The sequence below is a fragment of the Garra rufa genome, chromosome 21 (genome assembly GCF_049309525.1).
Source record: "Garra rufa chromosome 21, GarRuf1.0, whole genome shotgun sequence".
Lineage (NCBI taxonomy): Eukaryota > Metazoa > Chordata > Actinopteri > Cypriniformes > Cyprinidae > Garra > Garra rufa.
Genome location: NC_133381.1, coordinates 37,915,493 through 37,933,765, shown reverse-complemented (window position 1 = coordinate 37,933,765; position 18,273 = coordinate 37,915,493). Strand labels below are relative to the sequence as shown.

The window sequence follows — 18,273 nt, the reverse complement described above, 5'->3', positions numbered from 1 at the left end:
CCATTTATAAGGTAAGAAATCTCACTTATTAAACCTGACAGGGCACACCTGTGAAGTCAAAACCATTTCCTGAAGCTCATCAAGAGAATGCCAAAAAGTGTGCAAAGCAATAATCAAAGCAAAAGGTGGCTACTTTCAGTTGTTTCACACTTTTTTGTTATGTATATAATTCCATATGTGTTAATTCATAGTTTTGATGCCTTCAGTGTGAATCTATAATTTTCATAGTCATGAAAATAAAGGTGTCCAAGGTGTGTCCAAACTTTTGGTCTGTACGGTATATAGTCACAATTTACACTGTATTTTAACAACCACAGCTTATTGTCATCATTTGAAAGGGAAGTGACTGATCCTCACGTGTACAGATTGCAGGCCTGTCCGTAGCTGGCAGCCACCGCAAACAACCTCAGCGCCTCTGTACTGCAGCGAAGAGCTTCACCTGCTTCCAGCAACATCTCTGACGGCTCCACAACCACAAAACGTGACAAAAGCTCCTTCCCTCCTAAAGAGTTTAGCTAAGAAACACAAACAAATTAGTGCCAAGTTTGACTTTTAAGTAGTAGTTCACTTCCAGAACCAAAATGTACAGATGATGTACTCACCCCCTTGTCATCTAAGATGTTTCTTCAGTCATAAAGAAATTGTTTTTGAGGAAAACATTTCAGGATTTCTCTCCATAACTTATTTCAGTTAGTTGCCAAATGCAGCATTTCTAATTTTTTATCCAATATTTAATTTTTGTTTTATTTAATATCTTATCTTATGGTATTTATTAATATTTATTAATATTTAGGATTCACCTTTATTTAAAATTTTTCACTTATTCATTTAAAACTGTCATTTTTTTAATTAATTTTTTAAAATATTATTTTATTGAATTTAATTTAATTAATTTTAATTATTAAATATTAATTATATTAACATTGAATTTTATTTAAATATTTATTAAAATATTACAATTCTATTAAAATAGTATTTATTTACTTCATATTTATTCCAGTTGCTAAGGCAACATTTCAATTCAATTTTAGTTTTTTTTTTATTCAATTCTATTTTTCAATTCAATTTCAACATTTTAATTTAAATAATATCTTATGTTATGGTATTTATTAATATTTTGGATTCACTTTTATTTAACGTTTTTCATTTATTCACTTAAAACTATCATTTTTTAAATTAATTTAAAAAAAATATATATAATTTTATTGAATAAATCTTTTTTTATTAATTTTAATTATTAAGTATTCATTTCACTTAGTTGCTAAGGCAACATTTCAATTCAATTTTTTATTCAATTTAATTTGAAATTTTTCTATTCAATTTCAACATTTTAATTTAATTTAACTAATATCACTTTTATTTTTACATTTTCGGTTTTCATTTTAGTAACTTAATTATGTGCTATTGTCATTTTTATTCATTTATTTTAACACTTAATATTTTCCTTTCAGTTTTAGTAATTTTAGTACTATAACTTATTTCACTTAGTTGCAAAGGCAATGCAATATCTTGTTATGGTAATTTTATTTGTATATTTTTAGTTTTCATTTTCATTTTACTAACTTTATTACGTGCTTTTGTCATTTTCATTTTTAATTTTTTTACTATTTTACTTTCAGTTTGAGTAATGTTAGTACTTCAACTTATTTATTTCAGTTAGTAGCCAAAGCAACATTTCTAATCTACTTAATCCAATATTTCTATATATGTTTTTTTATTTATTATCTTATGTTATGTTTTAGGGTCATTTGTATCTTTATATTTTTGGTTTTCACCTTAATTTTCATTTAATAATATTATTATGTGCTATTGCCATTTTTGCAAAGAAGCTTGAATGCCCTTTACAAATAAAAGGTGAGACAGTGATGTATATGGAGAGAAATCCAGAAATGTTTTCCTCAAAAAACATAATTTCTTATCGACTGAAGAAAGAAAGACATGAACATCTTGGATGAGGGGTGAGTACATTTTCTGTAAATTTTTGTTCTGGAAGTGAATTACTCCTTTAAGATTTACAATTTTAGAGTATAGAAACACCTTTAAAGAGGTTTTACTTTATAAAAAACCCAAAAAAGACATTAAAATGGCATAGCCCACAGACATATTTCAGCACAGCAATATGGTTTGATATCTGAGTAGGAGACCGATCACATGTTTTAATAAGCATCATTGTCATTTACTAATGTGGGTGGGAGACCTGTCAATCTTGAAGTATTATAATCATTTACAATTAGTGGGTGCTTGACACTTCTAACCTACACCATTTAGTGGATACTTACTATTCTAGCACAAGCATGCCTTCCAGCACTTGCTAAAACACGGAGCAGCTTCATTGCCAAGGCAACAGGCAGCCCATACAAAGAGGACGGAGCCTGTGAGGTGGCAGGAGCCCAGGAGCAGGGAAGAAACTCGGAAATCACTGTGTTCATCAGCCGTGGACAGTCCAGTATCTGACAGGGAAAAAGGCTTGAATTTTAATGAAAAACACCTGAAATATATGTGTGCAAACAATGTGCAAATTATATCATTAGCCCAAATCAAAAGTAAAAACACAGTGTACCAATGAAGTTCAGATCATATGGGTAATAGCAAAGTTCAGAGGGTTCAGAACACTGTTATTACTGTTAACTAAAACTAAATTATAATTTTTAGAAATTAAAATAAAGATAAAATGATAAGATGAATATTATATAAAAATGTGAAATGTTGCCTTGCTACTAACTAAAATAAATAAGTTGAAGTACTAAAATTAATAAAACTAAAAAAAAAAAATATTAAAAATAAATAAATAAAAATGACAATAGCACATAATAAAGTTATTAAAATTTAAATGAAAACTAAAAATTTCAGATTAAGCAAATATTATGCAAATATTGGATTAAGAAATTAGAAATGTTTCCTTCGAAACTAATTAAAATAAATAAGTACTGAAATTACCAAAAATCAAATTAAAATAAAACAAAAAAATGAATAAAAATGACAATAGCACATAAAGTTACTAAAATGAAAACTGAAAATGTAAAAATAAAAGTTAATCCAGAATGTTAATAAATACCATAACATAAAATATTACATGAATATTGGTTTAAAATAAACAAATAATTAAATAAATAAATAAATAAATAAATGAAAATGACAATAGCACATAATAAAGTTACTAAAATGAAAACTGAAAATGTAAAAAAAGTTAATCCAGAATGTTAATAAATACCATAACATAAAATATTACATAAATATTGGTTTAAAATAAACAAATAATTAAATAAATAAATAAATGAAAATGACAATAGCACATAAAGTTAATAAAATTAAAATGAAACCTGAAATTGGTAAGTACTAAAGTAAATAAGTACTAAAATGACCAAAAATGACATTCAAATAATATTTAAAAAAAAAACGAAATGAATAAAAATTACAATAGCACATTAAAAACAAAACTTAATCCAGAATAATAATAATAATAATAATAATAATAATAATAATAATAATAAAACATCAAACATTACATAAAAAATTAAAATGCTGGTTTAAAAAAAAATTTGCCTTTGCAATTAACTAAAATAAGTTGAAGTACTAAAAAGAAAAATAATATTTAAAAAAAAAAAATGAGAAATGTTAGAAATGTTTCCTTCGAAACTAACTAAAATAAAGTACTAAAATTACCAAAAATGAAATTAAAAATAAAAAATGAATAAAAATGACAATAGCACATAATAAAGTTACTAAAATGAAAACTGAAAATTTTAATACAAAAGTTAATCCAGAATATTAATAAATACCATAAAATAAAATATTACATAAATACTGGTTTAAAATATATAAATAAATAAATGGAAATGACAATAGCACATAATAAAGTTAATAAAATTGAAATGAAACATGAAATTTGTAAGTACTAAAGTAAATAAGTACTAAAATTACCAAAAATGACATTAAAATAATATTTTAAAAAAAATGACAATAAAAAATAAAAGCAAAAAATAAATATCACACATTTTTCCCTTTTTTACAGAAGACACCCTCTAAAATGTCATTCAGTGTAACAATCTTGCCAGGCATATTTACAACAAAAATAAATTTATGACATATTAAAAGACAAATTAATTTCACCCCAAATACTAATTAGTTGTAACTTGACATTGGTTGTAATTATGACTTATCTATCTCCCCCCTCTGTCACACAATGGTATACAGAGATTTTTGCAGTTTTGCCACATGAGAGGCTGGCAGCTGTACTTAGGGGTAATATACAGAGCTTTCAGAGTGGTAAGGTCTCCTTTTATAGATCACTTGCCTCCAGACGTGAGATGGTTTTGTGTGTCGATTAGGGCTTTTGGGTTGTCAGATCCCTCCTCCTGGAGGTGGGCTCAATAAATCATAAAGAATGGTCTTGGGGTTTTTTTATGTTTTAATGTTCTTTTTTTTGTTTTTGTTCTAAATGACATGTCTTCATTATAGGGTTATATTACTGGACATATTTAGTGTAATGTATACAGGAAATATCTTTTGTTTGCGTGCTTTTACAGAGGTTGTGACTGTTTAACTTAGTGGCTATTTAGTCACCAACATTAATACTTATAGATGGTATTACGTTTTTATTTTTATTTCATCTTTTTTTTTTACTCTTCAAATGTATATTTATTTATTTTGGATTTGCTTAATTATTTGTTATTATTGTTTAAAATTCATGTCACAATGGTCTAAATAATTGTTGTTAACTGATTGTATTTCTGGACATTTATTCTGCTAATATTGAATAAACATGTCCAAAAAAAAAAAAAAAAAAAAAGAATTCAGCTACCTGTGTTGCTGCAGCAGTCGAGTGGCGAGCGATTCGGATCAGAACCTCCAGAATATCAAGAACAACTCGGGGTGAGGGCCGCACCACCTCCAGGATGTACCGCAGCCGAAGAAGACCCTGCATCCTCAGGAAGCCCTGATGGCAACACAGAAAGTTCAGTAATTCTGAATAACTAAGAGCTAACTTTGCAATATTAGACCCCAGTTACCTTCACAACATCCTGCCTAGCAACATCATGATCGGTCTTCTTTTCTTCCTTCTCTTTAGCCGTTTCTTTCATGATCTCATCCAAGCCTTCATCGTCCTCATCCTCATCCTCTTGAGCAGTGGGCAGTAAAGGAAAGTTTGCCATCCCTAGCAGCCATGGGAAGGCATTATCCAAGCACTCCTATGAACAGACCAATCAGAATAGTAGTGGTTACTTATTGGCAAAAGCACATAAATGACACGCGAGATGACTGTCTCTTACTTCATCGTCAGATGAAACCAGCAGAGCTCGCAAAGCATGCACCGCTGCTGACATTACACCCTCCACACTGTCATCCAAAGAGAACCGCAGAAGAAAGAGGAGTCCAGCATCCAGTAAAGAAGACAAGACGCTGCCCTTCAGAGAGGAAATGTACTCACCAGCACAGGCCTGATGGAGGACACAAGCATATAGTATTAATCAGGGCTGGGTTTTGACAAATTTAACGATTAAATTTGATTCGGATTCACAAGCTTGCGATTCGATTCAATTTCCAATTCAATTCTATATAAATTATATTGGAATTATTTTGGATATGTAATAGGTACAGTGCCAAATTGCCACATTTTTTCAGGGGGAAAAAAATCTCTTAACTAATGCTGATTTGTATTCAAATGCTTAAATCACACTCAATAAAATTCTTATAATAATAAAGTTACAATTACATAATTATATTTTTACTTTTTTTTAATGTAAGCATTTGATGGCAACAATGATGGCTGTCATAAAAACATAGCCTACACTCAAAAATAAAAATACACTCACATTAAAAATAAAGGTGCTTTATGATGCCATAGAAGAACCTTTTCGTCTAAATGGTTCCATAAAGAACCTTTAACATCTGAAGAACTTTTCACAAAAGGTTCTTTGTGGGGAAAGAAGGTTCTTCAGATTATAAAAAAGGTAAAAAGGGGGGGAATCTTTGACTGAATGGTTCTTTGTGAAACCAAAAAGGGTTCTTCTATGGCATCACTGTGAAGAACCTTTTAAAGCACTTTTCTTTTTAAGAGTGTAAATTAAACACTAAAGAAAAGTAAAAAATTATAATAAATGTGTTATACAGTGCATATATTTAGTAAAATGCTCCTTCTCTAGAGTTTTTCCAGCTGGCTAATGAGTTTAAAGTTCTGAGGTAAATGTGACACAATATTGTTTACATACTTTTATATTGACGTCTTTGCGTAGTTGAAACAATTATTGGATGAATACATAAGACAGGGTACAGAACGATAAGTTTGGTGAGTTGTATTCTTTATTTTAACATACCTTTGGATATTTATTTGTGTTGAAACTGGTTAAAGTGGAGGAGATGATTGGTTCACATGCGCTTCATCTGTCACTCCACATTAAACAGTGCCAAAACTTAATTTGTTTGAATACTGTAATAAAATGGACAGAATTTGAAATGTAAGGATTTGTTTTATGTCAAAAGTAACAAAGCACATCGCGATTTATTGGATGGGTTGGTGTGCTACAATGATCAGTTCATTAACTGAAAACAGACTAGACTAATCGATTCTTGGGATTTAAGATTAGATATTGTTTTGCAAAAATGAGAATCGATTAAAAATCGAAAAATCTACTTTTTTTTTTACCCAACCCTAGTGTTAACAGACAATTCTACAGAAATAAAACACTTACTACTAACAGCCATAAACTCTCTTTTGGCATTACAAATCAAGTCATGATTTACTAAAGCCAAACAGTGAATAATTAACAATAGATAAAGCGATTTTAACAGCTAAAAGTATTGTGTATGCATTTGTGGACGTTACCTTTTCAGATGCGAATTTTATGCTATAATCGGGTCCCTGGTGTATCTACCAACCCAGAAAATGTGAAAAAGGACAATCTACTTTGCTCTTTTCTCCTTTCGCTCCATGACGTAGAAAGAGGATCTTATTTTAATATTACCACCACTTAATCAGCACGTTTCCACTCATGATGCAGTCATTTTGTTTTCGCAAGTGACAACGGTGTACCGGTTCTAACAGCATGGCAAAGTTTGAGCAAAGCATGCTAACTGTTCTGTCGTTAGCTGCACAAACACAGAACACTATTTAGATTCCCAGCCTCAGAGGAGACAAGAGAGCAGTGGATTTAGTGACTTATTGACTGTATATTTTGCTGCTGCCACACAGTTCTAATATAAACGTGATTTCTTTCCCAGCTGTTTACCTTCACAGACTTAACTGACTGTTTTTGTAACTAATGTGTGTTTTTAACATAAACTTGTGTATTTGACTATTTAAGCGCGATATGACATGAAAGAGAACTTAGTTTAGTACTCACATGCTGTGTGCGTGTTTCAGATGTGTGCACTCAGAAAACCCTATATCAGAAGTTTAAACTAATATGGTTTTAAAAGCATGGTTTCAGCGCTATATACATACTCAAAAAGATGTTTTTTGGTGGAGTATCTGAGATATATGGAAGCCACTAAATAAAAAAATAAAAAAAGGTTAATGCGACTTATCTCACAATTTTTTTTTGTGACTTTGTATCTCGCACTTCTGACTTTTTTCTTAGGATCGTGTGATATAAACTTATTTCTTGCAATTGTGAGTTTATATCTCGCAATTCTGACTTTCTTTCTAGCAATTCTGACTTTATAACGTGCATTTATATCTCACAGTTCTGAAAAGAAAAGTCAGAATTGCAAATTTATATGATGCAATTCTGAGAAAAAAAGTCTCAATTGTGAGATCAAAAGTCGCAATTACCTTTTTTTTGTTTATTCAGTGGCGGAAACAGCCTTCCATAGAGGTGCAATCTGTAAAGGCATATTTCCTTATTCTGGAAAAGGAGGCAAGGAGCAGCAGCTCGTTTGCTTTTAAAGAGACATGCGCGAAAAGCATGTTTCTGCTTTCACACAAAATAGGCATTTTCTAAATGATCTGTGGGTCATTTTAAACTGAAACTTCACAGACACATTCTGGGGACACTTGAGACTTACATAAGATTTACCAAGGTACGCAGGAGTCAATTTACTGGTATTTGCACCAATATTTAACACCCAAATGTCTAAACCCAGACAGACAGATAGATAGGCTTTTCACACCAACTCAATGAACTTTTGTTTTAACTTTTAAATGTTTGTTTACTTTGGCCAGGACATTAGCGAGAGTGCTGACGGCCAGATTGCGCTGTTGGTTCAGCTGACTGCGAGAGAGGAGGAAAAGCTCTTGCAGCGAGTAGCCAGCCAGCTGAAACAGAGGAGAGAGAGAAAATTATAGTTCGTATTACACATATACAACAACTACACACGTCTGCATTTGACTAATACAAACACCTTTTTAAAAAAGTACTGGCATCACTTCTAGTTTGCTGCCAGTCGAAAAACAATCCAGCAGATGAATTTAGCTGAACCCACTCACCTCTGGCTCCTCTCCATGGTGATGCAGGCCTAAATGGGTGGGCAAGTCTTTAGTGGGTGGGATGAGACTGCCAGCAAAATCAAAACGTGCTTGCATAGTCTAAAAATGTAAAAAATGTTTTATGCAAAACAAAAACACAGAATAATTAGTAAAGTCGGTACAAAATGAAATTTCATTTATGTCTGCAGCAAAGTATGTGCCAATTTTGGGGTTTGAGGTTTTAAAAAGGTAAGTATACTACTGATGCTTGCCTGAAAGCGACAGTTGACCCAAAAATGAAAATTCTGTCATTAATTACTCATCCCTCTGTCGTTACAAACCCGTAGGACCTTCGTTCATCTTCGGAAGACAAATTAAGATATTTTTGATACAATTCAAGAGCTTTTTGACCACGCATAGACAGCAACTTACCTAGAAAGACAGTAAGGTAAGGACATCGTCAAAATAGTCATAAGGGGTTCAAGCTTAATTTTATGGAGCTACGAGAATAGTTTTTGTACGCAAAGAAAACAAACGATTTAAAGAAGTTGTTCACTTCCAGAACAAAAATTTACAGATAATTTACTCACCACCTTGTCATCTAAGATGTTCATGTCTTTCTTTCTTCAGTCGCAAATAAATTATTTCAGGATTTCTCCCCATATAGTGAACTTCTATGTTGCCTGCGAGTTTGAACTTCCAAAATGCAATTTAAATACAGCTTCAAAGGGCTCTAAACGATCCCAGTCAAGAAAGAAGGGTCTTATCTAGCGAAACGATTGGTTATTTTCTAAAAAAAATAATGTATTTACATACTTTTTAACCTCAAATGCTCATCTTGTCTAGCTCTGTGTGTACTCTGTGTATTTCGGTTCAAGACAGTTGGGATACGTTGAAAAACTCCCATCTCATTTTTTTCCTCCAACTTCAGAATCATCCTGCATCACTGCAGAAGTATTGACCCAGTGTTTACAAAGTCAATGTGCAAAGAAGATCAAAACAGCGATGGAGGGCAATTTTGAAGATTTCTGACATACCCTATCTGTCCCCAGAATGTGTCTGAGGTTTCAGCTCAAAATAACCCAGATATCATTTAGAAAATGCCTATTTTGAGTAAAAGCAGAAACATGCTGTTTCCGTGCATGCCTCTTTAAATGCAAATGAGCTGCTGCTCCCCACCCCCTTTTCCAGAATAGGACCTTGCCTTTACAGATTGTACCTCAATGAAAGGCCGTTTTCACCAAAAAAATGGTAATTGCGACTTTCCAAAAAAAAAAAAAGGTAAAACAGCGATGAAGGGCAATTTTGAAGCTTTTTGACTTACCCTAACTGTCTTGAACTGGAAAACACAGAGTACACGCAGAGCTAGAGAAGACGAGCAGATTTTAAGGTTAAAAAGTATATGAATTGTAATTTTTTTTTGGAAAATAACTGATCATTTAGCTAGATAAGACCTTCCTTTTTAAGCTGGGAGAGTTTAGAGTTCTCTGAAGCTGCATTTTGGAAGTTAAAACTTGGGGGCACCATAGAAGTCCACTATATGGAGAGAAATCCTGAAATGTTTTCCTCAGAAAACAATTTCTTTACGACTGAAGAAAGAAAGCCATGAACATCTTGGATGATGGGGGGGGTGAGTAAATTATCAGAATTTTCATTTTTGAGTGAACTATCCCTTTAACAAACACAACTAATTAAACCATCTCCTTAGGTATAATGGTTTGTACCTTTTTGGTGTTCTGATTCCTGGGTGCAGGAAGGTCTCTTGTCCATTCTAGCTTTTCTGGCTCCACCGTGTCCATGTGAAGCCACTCCTGTTGAGGCTTGACCGGCAGCTCCTCCTCTGTAAATAATAAACACCACCAATGTTATAAATAATTAATAGTAATAGAGAGCAACAAAAAACCACTAGACTTTCAGTTGGTTTAACAGCCTATTCCCGTTCCCATGTATATTGACATACACAGCACCACATGCTGACGGCAGTGCAACTACGGACGAACTGTTCTCTGAACAGTAACCCCTGATGTGCTTCATCCATAAACGTCAATGAGTTCCTCTTATCTCTATTACCTTAAAACAAATTGGTGCTTGCTCTAGCTAACTCTGCTCTAATCAGACTAATTGAAATTGATGCATCTGCCTTAGCATGCTGGGCTCACAGCTTAGCTGGACAGATCTGCAAAGTGTACAGTCCTGAATATGTGTGGCCAGTTCCAAGCCGAGGGTGAATAACGTAAACTGGAAACCATCCAGCCTGTGCTGACAAGATTGAGAAGACCACATCCGGTACATTAGCTTTACTTTCTAATGCTGCAACTAAAGCAATGCTGTAATACGGAGTAGTGTGTGTCAGAGAAATCACAGACATGTGCAATAACATCTTTACAATATTTATTCACAACGCAGAGGTGTATTATGTGATCTGTTTCTGCTAAACAGGCTCGGAACTCACTTGTAATTGGAGGTTGAACTAAAAGCTGATTCTCATCTTCCTCGTCATCCTCCATGGTATCCCTCTGAGATTCCTGCGCTTTTATTATGTGGTCTAGCTCTGAAGAAGTGCTGTTAAGTGGTTCATTCAAGAAGTCTTCTCTTTGCACAGGACCGGATGCTGACACGGATACTGGGATTCTCTGTGCTTTTTGAGATCTCACGAAGTCCACTAGTCTAGGATCTGACATAATATAAAAACATGAGGGTGAAGTGAATAAAATGTCACTGGTACAGAAGGCACGTTTCACAAATAGGGCAAAAAATCAGGTTTTCAAAGAAAACTTAAAACAAATAAAATCAACATAACTTCAGAAAACGTCAGTTAAGCTCAGGTGGTCAAATTATGGACAGTTTTATTTAATATTATTTTATATGTGGTTCGCAACCCTCTAAAAAATATGGGACATTTCCTAGCTAAAATTTCCCAGTCAAAAGTTTGAGATCAGTAAGATTTTTAATGTCTCTTATGCTCATCAAAGCTGTATTTATTTGATCAAAAATACAGAAAAAAAAACAGTAATATTGTGACACGGTATTGCAATTTCTAATACTGGCTTTCTATTTTAATATACTTCAAAATCTAATTTTATTTCTGTGACGAAAACCTGAATTTTCATCAGCCATTAGTCTTCAGTGTTACATGATACTCCAGAATGTTGAAACAGTTGTGCTGCTTTATGTTTATTTATTCTTTGATGAATAAAAAAGTTAAAACGAACAGGATTTATTCAAAATAGTAATCTTTTCTACCAATATAAGTCTTTACTATCACTTTATCTATTTAACACATCATTGCTGAATAAAAGTATTAATTAAAGAAAGAAAAATTTACTGACCCCAAACTTTTAAACAGTAGTGTATATTGTGACACAAAATTTCTATTTTAAACAAATTGTTCTTTTTAACATTTTATTCATCAAAGAATCCTAAAATAAAGTATCACTAGTCCCAAAAAATATTAGGCAGCAAAACTGTTTCAACATTGATAAAAAAAAATATTAGAATAATTTCTGAAAAATCATGTGACATGAGTAATGATGCTGAAAATTCAGCTTTGCTTCACATGAATAAATTATATTTTAAAGTATACTGAAATAGAAAACTGTTATTTTAAACTGCAATAATATTTCACAAAATAGTTTTTTCTGTATTTTTTGCTCAAATATATACAGCACATTAAAAATCTTACTGATCACAAACTTTTGAATGGCAGTGTATATACTAATCAAATGTTTGCCGTTGGTAAGATTTTTTTAATGTTTTTGAAAAAAGATGTTCTCCAATGCTGCATTTGTAAGATTAAAAATTAGGGGTGTAAATATTAATCGATTCGTATCGATGCATCGATTATGCAGCCGCCGATTCAATGCATCGATTCGTCCGCAAGAATATCGATTAATGTGTTTATTTTGCCGCCTGTTTGTTCACTTGTCTATTTTTAGCATCCGTTCCGACCTTTCTTTACTGTCTATGGCTCCGACGTGAGCGTACTACCTACTCCTAAGCTGCGGGTGGCGCTAACCTCATTATTTTCTTCTACTTCACACGTGTTACTTTCGTTTCACAGTCCATCTATGATGTTGTTCATGTTCACAGACCTCACGTTGTTGTCTGACTTTCAAGAGCGATGATTTTGAACTGATTTTGTGGAGTAGTATTCTAATTGCAGTTCATCTACTGCAAAGGATGTGTGACCATTACCTCTTAATAAGATGCAAATTGTATTTTCAAAATCAACCAATTTTGTATAAATGAAACTTTTTAAAACAGTGAATAGGCTAATTGGCCATAGTAGACCTGCACTATAAGCATTAGCCTTTTTTTTTTCTTATTACAATTTATCTGATTGCACTTTGTAGATGCAGTAACTTATATTTGCTGTTCTATTTGCAGTGCATTGAGCACAACTGCTTTAGTGTAACATACACATTATGTGACTAGAATTATTTTTCTGTATTCTCAATAAAAGGCAAATTATTTACAATTTTTGTTGATTTATTTGAAACTTAATAGATATCATGTAAAAATATCTAGTATTGAATCGAATCGGATCGAATCGCATCGTATCACAGGGAATTCTGAAGTATCGAAAATAATCGAATCGTTGGCTTAAGAAATCGGTATCGTATCGAATCGTCTTGAAGGCTCCGATTTACACCCCTATTAAAAATACAATAAAACTAATACAAATATTACAATTTAAATTTTCAAAAGTTAGACTGCTTTTTAATATGCTGCTTTGGTGCTCAAAGATTTTTTTTATAATTATCAACGTTGGAAATAATTATGCTGGTTAATATTTATGTGGAAACTATTTTTTTTTTTTCAGGATCTTTGACTAATAGAAAGTTGAAAAGATTTAACATAAGAATATTTCAACATTTTAAATGTCTCAACTGTTACTTTAGATCAATTTATTACATCCTTATTGAATAGAAGTACTAATTTCTCAAAAAACTACAGAGCCCCTAAAAGGTCATGGTGGTGGAAAATATTTAGGGGTGGGTGGAAAAAAATCGGGGTGGTGGAAAAAAAAATCAGGGTGGTGGGAAGAAATATATTTAAAAAAATTTTTTGCGTTCTCTCACAAAACCAGCTGAGTTCGGACAAACACTTCCCGTTTACTTTACAGCTTGCAGTGATTCATACAGCTCCAAATGTTCACAATGAAGCGGTTCATAGAGCAGTATTTTGAACTTGGACTCAGGTATTAAGAAATACAGTCAGTGCTTAGTTCAAAGCATGGTTTTAGGACATTATAAAACGCTTAATGTAAAACACTGGAGCTAGTACACACCTTACCGCATACAAATATGAACAGAAAGCGCTCAATTGCACGTTATAGTGTTTCCTCCCATAAAGAATTTGCGTCTAAATGAAGACGGTGATAAAAAAAAGACCAAATATGCTATAGAAATTATTTTAAAAAATGGCCTATATTCTGTGCATATGCAAGAAGATGCTGAATTTCGTGATAAGCATTTTCTTCCCCATATAAAACCTTACTTAACGTGGCTTAATATAAGAAGACGTAAAAAAAAGCCCTTTTTTTTTTCTTAAAAATATGTAGCCAAGTAATCCATTACACCATGTTTTAATGTTTTTCTCCCCCGTAGAAAAAACATCTTCCGTATTCTTTATGGGAGGAAACACTATAACGTGCAATTGAGCGCTTCCTGTTCATATTTTATATGCTGTAAGGTGTGTTCTAGTCCTCCAGTGTTTTACATTAAGCGTTTTATAATGTCCTAAAACCATGCTTTGAACTAAGCACTGACTGTATTTCTTAATACCTGAGTCCAAGTTCAAAATAAAGCTCTATGAACCGCTCCATTGTGAACATTTGGAGCTGTATGAACCACTGCAAGCTGTAAAGTAAACAGGAAGTGTTTGTCCGAACTCGAACTGCGAGAGAATGCAAAATATCTTTGCGAGAGAACGAAAAACGAGAAAAAATGTCAAATATATTTTTCCCACCACCCTGATTTTTTTTTCTACCCACCCCGAAATTTGTTTCCACCATTCCGATTTTTTTCCTACCCACCCTGATTTTTTTCCACCCACCCCAAAATTTTTTCCACCACCATGACCTTTTAGGGGCTCCGTAAAAAACTATATCTTTATTTGACCACAAACTTTTGAAAGGATCACATCAAAATTAAATAGAATTTATAAATTTAATTACTATGCTGCAATATGTTTGCAAAAAAATGGTTGCACATTATAATAATTCAGAAGACTAGTTGTTAGGGACAGTTGTTATTCCCCACAAACTAATAAATATATATGCATACAATATTTTTTCCACACAGATTACATTTTTTTTAATATATAAATTTGACATCAGAAGTGTCAGTGGAAGATATCGAGCTTACCAAGCTGTGCCAGCAGCTTCCTCTGTTCCTCCAGTATCTCACTCTGGGACATCGCATGCAACTTGGCCTGATTCTCCTCATGGATTTTCATTGTCTCCACGGCACTATTTGCAATTCCAAGTCCTTTACCCGTAAGTAACACAGGGCCACCAACACGATCTGTAACAGAAGCCCAATCAGAAAATACATCATGGTTTAGTTACCCATAATAAAAAAACTTCTTTGGAATGTCACAGCACTCACCCATAACATCTGACTCCACATTCTCCAAAGGTGAGAAGCTCACATGTCTAGATGCAGAAGACTGATTTCTAGTCTCTGAACCATTTAAAGGATCGACATCTTCCTTCTTAGCCCTTTGTGCTGCAATTTGACGTGCAAAAATGCTCTTTCTGCCTCTAGGAGCTCTTTCCTGCACCTTGTTGCGAGAGAAACAAAAAAACATCAGAGAAACAAAAAACCTGGGAAAGAGTTTGTGCATGTATTATATTTTCTCACCTCACTTTCCATTACAGATCTATGTAAGACTTTAGGGAAAGCAGTGCCTGTGATACATGGGAGTGACACAGGTACTGCACTCGTGTCCCGTTCCTATAAAGAGACAAACGATAAGCATGGCATTACGTTCTCCGCCCAAAGACTACAGTACTTTACATGCTTTTTTTAAAGATCCAGGACTTATATCTACAACAGTTTACTGGCATATTAAAAGCAATAATGTCAATATATGTTGTCATGCTTTGGAATTATAGGTTTTTAAATAACATAGCAGTCATAATTATTCAACCCCTAGTCAACATTGGTGTTTTAAGTCACTTACTTTTATGGTAAGGAACATAATTGTCTTAAAACAATTAAGCCTATTGAAAATCTATTAGAAAACAGAATTAGCTTGAGCTGTTAGACATACAAACATTTAGCCAATGCATGTGCTGAAGTTGAGTGGCAATTGTTGCAAAGAGCTTTCACAAAAGCTATAAAGAAGAAATAGTTTTATTATATTAGAAAGTTTAAAGCTTTCCAAGACATTAAAAGTTCTTAGAGACACAGCTGGCAGCCTTATTCCTTAGTTTAAAATGTGCTGTACCAGAAAACCTTTGAGGGTGTTGAACAAAAAAGCACAATACCATAAAATGTTTGAACAAAGCAATTGAAAATAAATCTGCAATGTACAGCCAAAGGCTTGCCAGATGACCTGACGAAAGAAGGAAAAACATTTCAGTGCAGTGTATAATAAGAGCACTAGACTAGTATGGCCTTCGTGTTGAGGCATCTTGCCAAATGCCATTCTTGACCAAGAAGAACAAAAAGGCCGACCTGAACATGCAAAAATTCATTTGGGTAGACCTGTGGAGTTCTGCAAGAATGTTTTATGGAGTGATGTGACCAAACTGAAACTTTTTGGACCCATGGATCAGCAGTAGGTCTGGTGCAAAAAATATAAGCTTATAAGCAGAAGAACACCATCTCCATCGACAAACTTGGAGGTGGATCAGTCCTGTTATGGGGTTGTTTTACTGATGCAGGAAGTGGAAATCATGACTTTATGAAGGACATCAATGGATTATTTGAAGTGTCAGGCCATTTTAGCAAGAATTGTGATGCCTTCGGTGCAAAGACTGAAGCAGATGATCAATGGACTTTCCTGCAGGACAGTCATCCCAAAGTGTACATACAAATCTACTCATGCTCAGTTCAGGGATCAGTCATAGAATGTTCTTGAGTGGCCTGTTCAGTCTCCAGATTTAATTCTCATTGAAAATATTTGACTGAATTTGAAGAAAGTAGTTTCAATGTGAAACCCAAAGATGATCAGTGATCTGAAAGCTTGTTCAGGTGAGGAATGGACCAAGATTGCAGTAGAGAGGTGACAAAAACTTCTAAGCACTTCCAAGCAGCGTTTATTGCTGGTTTTAAGGGGGTCATCAGATGCAAAGTTCACTTTTGCATGTTGTTTGAACATAAATGTGTGTACACATCTACCTTATAATGATAAAAATCCACCCAGTGTTTTTTATTTCATTTGTAAAAATAATTTCCCCTTTTCCAAATCAAGCCATTCTCAGCTTCTTGTCAGTGTGAAGTAACACCGACAGAGGTCACTCCCATGACAGATTGATTGACATGGCCGTCTTCCCTTAGACAACAATCCGATCACCATTGTCTGGATGCTGGAACAGGGACGTAGATAGTGTTGGGCAATATGCTCAATTTTCATATCGTCCTATCGTCAGCCTGTGAGATCGCCGATACACGATACTATCGTGCTAATTTATTTAATAATCTCTTTGTACTAAAATCCTTATTCGTTTTGTAAGGGTAGTCTTGTTTTTGGGCATGTGACTAAGTTGTGCATGTACAGAGTAGGGCTTGAACGACTTCAGATTTTTTAAAGTCGACATTTACGTGATAAAAGTCGAGTCGACGTCGACTAGTCGCTTATGGCGTCATTATTGAACAAAAACACTTAAACCTTGAGCTGAGACTCAAACACCTTGTGCACAGCTATGACACAGCGCTGCCTACATGGCTATTGTTCCTATAATACTTTGCTAATCAGTATAATCAGTAACTAATCAGTTATTTTGTCTTTGGGTTGTTATATTTCTCACAGATTTCTGCTCGTTCTAAATCAGCAGATAAAGTAGCACTGTAAAGATTACATTTATATAAAGTCATTAGTGAGAGAGCGATTCTACTAGATCTACTAGATCTCTACTAGCCTAATAATAAAGCTGTGGGTTTTAATTACTAAGAAATATATGCTAGAACTTTTCAGTTTCTAAGCTATATTAGCCAGAAATCATGGAACAGTGTTGACAATTCATTTCCCCACCGCGCTTTTGAATGATTGTGAGCGCAAGATCTGCACGTGATGTACGAGCGAGCTACTGTATGTAGCCTATGTGTGTGCGTTACAACGCAGCAGTGCATTAAATTAGAACGACAATTACAACAAGCTGTTTAAAACGTGCATTCTCCTGTTCGTTTTTAAACACCAAGATGGTATACTCACACGTGTTGTGGAGCGCTTTCGGAGTATGCATTTATCTATTATTTTAGCTGTTTTCACAAAGCGTAAATGTCGACTTCAAAGACTTCTTATCCTGTTCCCCCTCTATAGGACCAGCAACTAGTTGACGTCAAGCTTAAAGCGTCACGGCAGAGCATTAAAGTCGACTAGTCGACTAGACGATTAATCGGTGCAACCCCTAGTACAGAGCGCTAACTGTATTTTGCCGGAGAAGTTCAAGTTTACTTTCGGTTTCATTCTCTGCTATCTTCAGTGAGTGGTAAATGTGCGTGCTTGAATGTAAATGAATGTATCTTTCTACACCTGTTTTATTGCAATAATGTTACCACTGTATTTCTGATTGTTGTCATCAGTTCATGTTGTAGTTCAGTTCATACAGAATGTGGAGAAGTGATGCCAGTGTAATTCACGTGCATACGTTTAGCGCCATTGATTTTATTGCATCGTAATTCTAATGAACGCATATC

At 33.7% G+C, this 18,273-nt stretch overlaps 1 protein-coding gene across 1 annotated transcript in view; it reads right to left on the bottom strand.

The window, feature by feature from the left end:
• rpap1 (RNA polymerase II associated protein 1) overlaps nt 1–18,273 on the bottom strand; it is a 36,534-nt gene that overhangs the window by 16,931 nt on the left and 1,330 nt on the right. Inside the window, exons 3-14 of the mRNA XM_073826986.1 lie at nt 15,271–15,363; nt 15,016–15,190; nt 14,773–14,931; nt 10,857–11,078; nt 10,129–10,244; nt 8,426–8,524; nt 8,153–8,254; nt 5,271–5,438; nt 5,010–5,189; nt 4,802–4,936; nt 2,280–2,450; nt 358–515 (exon numbers count right to left, since the gene is read on the bottom strand). Coding sequence (XP_073683087.1) covers nt 358–515; nt 2,280–2,450; nt 4,802–4,936; nt 5,010–5,189; nt 5,271–5,438; nt 8,153–8,254; nt 8,426–8,524; nt 10,129–10,244; nt 10,857–11,078; nt 14,773–14,931; nt 15,016–15,190; nt 15,271–15,363 — 1,778 coding nt within the window. The remainder of the gene's footprint in view (nt 1–357; nt 516–2,279; nt 2,451–4,801; nt 4,937–5,009; nt 5,190–5,270; nt 5,439–8,152; nt 8,255–8,425; nt 8,525–10,128; nt 10,245–10,856; nt 11,079–14,772; nt 14,932–15,015; nt 15,191–15,270; nt 15,364–18,273) is intronic.